General features: G+C 49.8%; 1 protein-coding gene across 1 annotated transcript in view; it reads right to left on the reverse strand.

The window, feature by feature from the left end:
- The window catches only part of LOC120392593 (cytosolic phospholipase A2 gamma-like), a 51,426-nt gene extending 46,304 nt beyond the window's left edge, over positions 1-5,122 (reverse strand). The window contains exon 1 of the mRNA XM_039517380.1: positions 5,010-5,122. Within this exon, the coding sequence (XP_039373314.1) occupies positions 5,010-5,122 (113 nt within the window). The remainder of the gene's footprint in view (positions 1-5,009) is intronic.
- Between the last annotated feature and the right edge of the window lie 878 nt (positions 5,123-6,000).

A 6,000-nucleotide genomic window follows, 5' to 3' on the forward strand; every position in this document is an offset into this window, starting at 1 on the left:
TGTTTATTTTCTTTTGTAATTTGTCTTTGTGCAATTAGGGGAGTAATCAAATTTGGGTATTCTTGTGTGTACTAAAGTTTTTGCCCAGGGGAACATCCTGTGTTTAAAATCTGTTGTCTGTGAGATCAGCTTGTATGCTGTCTCCCAGAGGTTTTTTTTTCTTTTATCTTTCTTTTCTTTAATTAAAAGCCTTCTTTTTAAGAACCTGATTGATCTGGACTAACCAGGGATTGGGGGGCGGGGAAGACAGGGGGAAGGAGTAATTCTTCCTTGTTTTTGAGATCCAAGGGAATTGGATCTGGACTCACCAGGGAATTGGTGGAGGAGTCTCTCAAGGCTACCCAGAGAGGGGAAGGTTTTTGGGGGGAAGACAGAGTTTTCCAGATAACTCAGAAATCTGGATGGTGACAGCGAAACCAGATCTAAGCTGGTAGTTAAGCTTAGAGGTGTTCATGCAGGTCCCCACATCTGTACCCTAAAGTTCAGAGTGGGGGTGAAACCTATGACAGCAGCGAGGTGACTTTACCTGCATATACAGCATTGGTGGGACCGATGCTGCATACTGTGAATACTGCATCCAGTTCTGGGGTCCATCTTCTGAAAAGGATGTTGAAAAATGGAAGGAGGTGCAGAAAAGAACCACAGAAGTGGTCTAAGGACTGAAGATAATGCCAGACAGTGAGACAATTGAAGATCTTGGTCTGTTAATTGATCTTTAAGAAGATTGACAGGTGACTTGATTACAGTGTATAAGAATCTACATGGGGAGAAAAGACTGGATATTCAGTGTCTCTTTAATCTAGCGGAGAAAGGCAGAGCAAGAACCAACGACTTGAAGATAAAGCTAGATCATTCAAATTAGAAATAAGGCACCAGTTTTTAATGGTGAGGATGAGGAATCATTGGAAGAAATGATCAAGGGGAACAAACACCACCTTCTCCATCTCTGGCTGGTTCCAATCAAGACTAGACACCTTTGTGGAAGGTGCTTTATCCAAACAGAAGTGATTGGGGTCAGAGCCAGGGGAAGTGGGTGAAATTCTATGGCCTGTGTTATACCGGAGGTCAGGCCAGATGATGAAATGGCCCATTCCGGCTTTAAAATGTATAAATCTAGGAATTGTTCTGGTGGGAGGCAGGGCCGGCTCTGGCTTTTTTGCCATGCCACCTGCTGGGAGGGCTCCATGCTGCTCTCGCCTGCAGGTGAATTGAAGGTCAGTGGGGAGGGAAGGACGCGGGCTGCCCTGCTGGGCTTGCTGCAGACCTGGCACTGGCTGAGGGAGATGGAGCACGCAGCCAGCTCCCAGCAGGGCGCTCCGCTCCTCCACGCCGCTGCCCCCTAAAGGGCAGCCAGAGCGGCAAACCGGAAGAAAAAGGGCGGCCATGCCACTCTAGGATTGGACGGAAACTGCCCCTTAGAATCTGCTGCCCCAAGCACGAGCTGGTGCCTGGAGCCAGCCCTGGTAGGAGGCAATTCATGGAGAGTGGTTCAGAGTGTGAAACACACCAGCTCTACAGGGTGCAGAAGAGATGCATCAAGGCAAGGAATGGTCTCAAATTTCCCTATGAGAGAGACAGTGGATCCCACTCCAAAACTACTTTCTGGAGAGATCCCCCACTCAAAACTGCTTTGTAAATCACCTTCCAGCATGTGCTCCCATCTCTCTCGTAGACGATTCCCAGAGGTTTATGAGTCTGCCAGATGGGGGACCTGAGCTGGGATTTTGAAAGGAGCCTTCCAGAGTTAGGTGCCCAAATCCCACAAGAGCTCCTCTAACTCCCTTGGGCCTCTTTGCAAGTCCCAGCTGTAGTTCTCCAGCAGTAGCAGCTCATGCACTTGGTTCCAATGGATTCTCAGTATCCCACAGGGGACGCAGGTAGTGCTGGTCAGATGGTCACCCAGCTTTGCACAGCACAAGATGCTGAATGTTGCTTTGTCGCAATCGTGTCCTCTCATCCCAGCCTCTTTATTTGATTCCCCTTTAAAGAGACACGTTTAAATGAGCAGAGATCCTGAGCCTCATTCTCTACAAGAACTGACCCAACCCCTCTCAGCTGCTTTGCATTTTGAAATTCTGTTCTCAGAGGAGCCACAGTGGGGTCTGCTGAGCCCTCTGCTCGAAACTCTAGGTGACGTTTTTTTCCTAAAAGCAGCAAAGAATCCTGTGGCACCTTATAGACTAACAGACGTGAATCCTGATTTCCAGCCCCACCACCACACTAACCCATTAGTCTCCCCTCCCCTCCCCGAGCTGGGGATAGAGACCAGGAGTCATGACTCCCAGCTGCTCCAGATGTAGCCACTTGAATTCGGGAGAACATCAGCTGACCCTGAAGCTCAATATTACAGAACCCTCAGCACCTGACCCCAGCTGGATCATCAACTCACCTTGTCCTGGGGCTGGGACTACCAAACGACGGATGGATCCAGATCTCTGCTGAGATGAAAAACACTGATCATCCTGCTTTGGTGTCTATTATATAGAGCAGAAGCGGGCAAGTGGCCAGGGAGATATGGGAGATGCCATTAAGCAAACAAAGCCAGTCACAAGAAGTTCCTAGGAACTGGGAGTAAAAGGAAATAACCTTCCAAATGGGTTGGGGAGAAGAATTGTTAGGCGTGTTTGTCAAGATGTGGGCTTTAAGCAGCACTGCCAATGCCCCTTAATCTCAAGCCACACTTCCTGCTGGCCATGCCCTGGGCTCTCCCCGCTTTGCCGCTGCCCCTCACTCCCAATCTTCAGCCACCTACTAGCCCAGCCCTTTGTTGCCTCCTGCCACAACCATTCCAGAAGCCCTCTGACCTGACCCTCAGTCCTCTGTCCCCACACACAACTCTGCTAGTGCCCCCTAATGTCTGACTCTGAGAACTGTTTCCATTCATTACATGGCTGTGTGCTGAGGGATCCCCCAGAGAAGGGTATTCCCTTGTGATGCAGCAGTGAGTTGGACAAGTGAAGGCATGGTCCCAGCCCAGTTCCCTCTCCTCTAGCCCCCACTGCCTGCCTCGGCAACCCAATGAAATCCACTGGTCTTTCCTGTGGCTGTGCAGCAAGCCCTACAGAGACAAAGGGAGCATGATTTAAACCCCATTTAGCTCAGAAGAGGACGAGGTGAAGAGCCCAGTGGAGAAGGAAATGCTCATGAGGACAGCAGAGCACATCTGGGAGACCTGAACCTCATCAGCCATTAAGGCCAGAGGTGCCAAGACAAAATCTTCAGCCCAGCCGCTCACCCCCGGCTCTGGTCTGTCGTACAGGGGTACTGGGCCCAGAGCTCAGGGCTTGGTTTGTAAACCAGGGCTCATGGCTTTGATTCCCACTGGGCTAAGGGGTTCAGCTCTCAAGGAGTTCACTTCTCAGCACTGATGGGCTGGAGACATACAATGGCCATAGACTGGAGGGTGAAACCCTCTCATCTGTACCAGGCTGTTTGCACTGAGGCCCGACTGACATACAGAGCGTATCAGCATGGACACCTCTCTGTCACTCATACAGTGAAAGGTACATCTCCGCACACAGCCATGTGAAGAATGGAAACCGTTCTCAGGGTCACACATTAGGGTGCACAAGCAGACCGTGTGTAGATATGGAAGTCCCAGATAACAGGAGGCTGAGGGTCAGGATTGGCGCTACCAGCAAAGCTGTGGCAGCCCAGGTCTGGGCTAGCAATGGATGTGGGTTGTGATCGAGGGGCACTATCAGAACTGTTTAAAGCCCATATCTTGGCGAACACACTTGTTTCTCCACTCCCCAGCCCATCTGACAAGTTATTTCCCTTTACTCCTAATTCTTAGGAATTCTTGTGACTGGCTTTGTTTGCTGACGGTTACCACCCACATCAACCTGGCTCCCTGCCCAGATAAGCTCCATATCAGCCCTTAATCACAATCTGCAAGGAAGAAAAACCAGGGGAGCTGGAACAATTTGTATAGTGGGGGTGCTGAGAGCCATTGACCCAAACTGTATAAACCCTGTCTATAATGGAAACCACTTCAAGCCAGAGGGTGCTGCAGCACCCCTCACACCCCTAGTTCCAGCTCCTATGGGAGAAGCTGGAGGAAACATTCACAAATAGCCTCCAGCGTAGAATGCCAATTTTTCCCAAAGGGAAAACAGGGCACCACAAGGGGCTGGCCTGAGCCGCTTGCCCCAGCCCTGTTTCCCCCATGCACAAGGTTCTCGTCTGAATCCAACCTGTTCCCCGCATGGGGCTGGTATCGCCACTTGCCCGAACCCTGCCCCCCCACTCCTTCATGGCTGGCGTCACGGCTCCACACTCTCAAGATCATGCCAGAGACATTCCAGGGTGGCTCTGGGAGAAGAACTAGTTGGCCAGGGCCTGACCAAAGGCAGTAGCCCAGCAACTGAACGATTTATGCTGGAGGTGGCTAGAACCTGAACGGTGTACAGGGCAGAAGTTGCTGAGCAAGTCAGTCTGGAGCATTTTATACATATCCTCCTGGCACAAAGAAGAACCTGGGTCCTTTGTTGCCAGCTGGTGACCCTGAGTGCAGCCATGGCCCCAGGATGACCAGATCTCAAGAATAAAATATCAGGACATATGCAGAGGGGGGCTGCCAGAGGCTCACATCCCCAACCAGAGCCATGGGGGACAGGAGCACACAGCCCTAAGAAGCTGCAAGGGGGGCGTATGGACCCTGCTGCAGCTCCTGCCACAAGCCGCAGGACAGGGGTGCAGGATCCTGGTTGCAGCCCCAGCTGCAGGGCAGGGGAATAAAGGGTTCCAGGTCTAGCCTTGGCTCCAGCCCCAGCTGCAGTCACAGATGGGGGGGTCCACAGTCCTGACTTCAACTTCAGCTGCTGACAGCTGAAACAAACCTAAGTCAGGGAGGTCCAGAATCAGTGACTGCCAGGCCCTCCCTGACTAAATTGTAGACTTAGTTGTAGTCCGTATTTAAACATACGGATTAATGTGTACTCTAAACAAACAGGGAAAAGGGCAGGGTTTTTTATTAATTCAATAAATCAACTTCACAATTTGCATACCTCTCGGACGTGCCAGAAGTCTCGTACTTCTTTGATGATTTTGCCAAAGTCATGACTTGCTTCTGGGCAATCACAAAGCTGTAGAAGTCCTTGCAACTCATCTGGAAATTCATTTTGACAAGGGTTTTACACCACACCAAGTCTGTACTGCTTTGATTCCAGACATCAGTCCTTGCACCTTTCATGATTGAAAATACATGCTCTGTGTATGCGTTGCTTACTGGTATACTGAGCACATATCACACAATCTTTGTCTTGTTCAGGAATTCAGTGCTACCATCCTTGTTTCTCAGCACTCGAGACCAGAGTTCCCCAACTGAATAGTTTCAGGTTCCAACTTGGAGTTGATGTCATCACAGAGCTGAGCAAGATCCACTGTTTTCTGCAGGTTTACAGCTGTCATGGCCACAGACATATCCATGTATTAAAATTCCCTATTAACTTTGATGTTCAAGCACTGGGTATTGAACAAGTAGCCAGTTGTTGAAAAAAACTAAATCATTTCTCCAGATATTAGAACAACACATCATAAAATTTCATGAAGTCTTTCCGGTGACATTCAGCAGTGAAAGGCAGTGTCTCAGGGTATGTCTACACTACAGGATTACTCCGAATTTACAGAATTCGATTTTTGGCAACTGATTGTATAAAGTCGAGTGCTTGCGGCCACACTAAGCACATTAATTTGGCAGTGTGCATCCATGTACTGAGGCTAGCGTCGACTTCCAGAGTGTTGCACTGTGGGTAGCTATCTCATAGCTATCCCATAGTTCCCGCAGTCTCTTCTGCCCATTGGAATTCTGGGTTGAGATCCCAATGCCTGATGGGGCCAAAAACATTGTCGCGGCTGGTTCTGGATACATCCTCCCCCTCCCTCTGGGAAAGCAATGGCAGACAACCGTTTCACACCTTTTTTCCTGGGTGAACTGTGCAGATGCCATAGCACAGAAAGCATGGAGCCCACTCAGCTCAAGACAGCAGTCATGAACAT

Source organism: Mauremys reevesii, unplaced genomic scaffold, assembly GCF_016161935.1.
Source record: "Mauremys reevesii isolate NIE-2019 unplaced genomic scaffold, ASM1616193v1 Contig104, whole genome shotgun sequence".
In the NCBI taxonomy this organism is placed as follows: domain Eukaryota; kingdom Metazoa; phylum Chordata; order Testudines; family Geoemydidae; genus Mauremys; species Mauremys reevesii.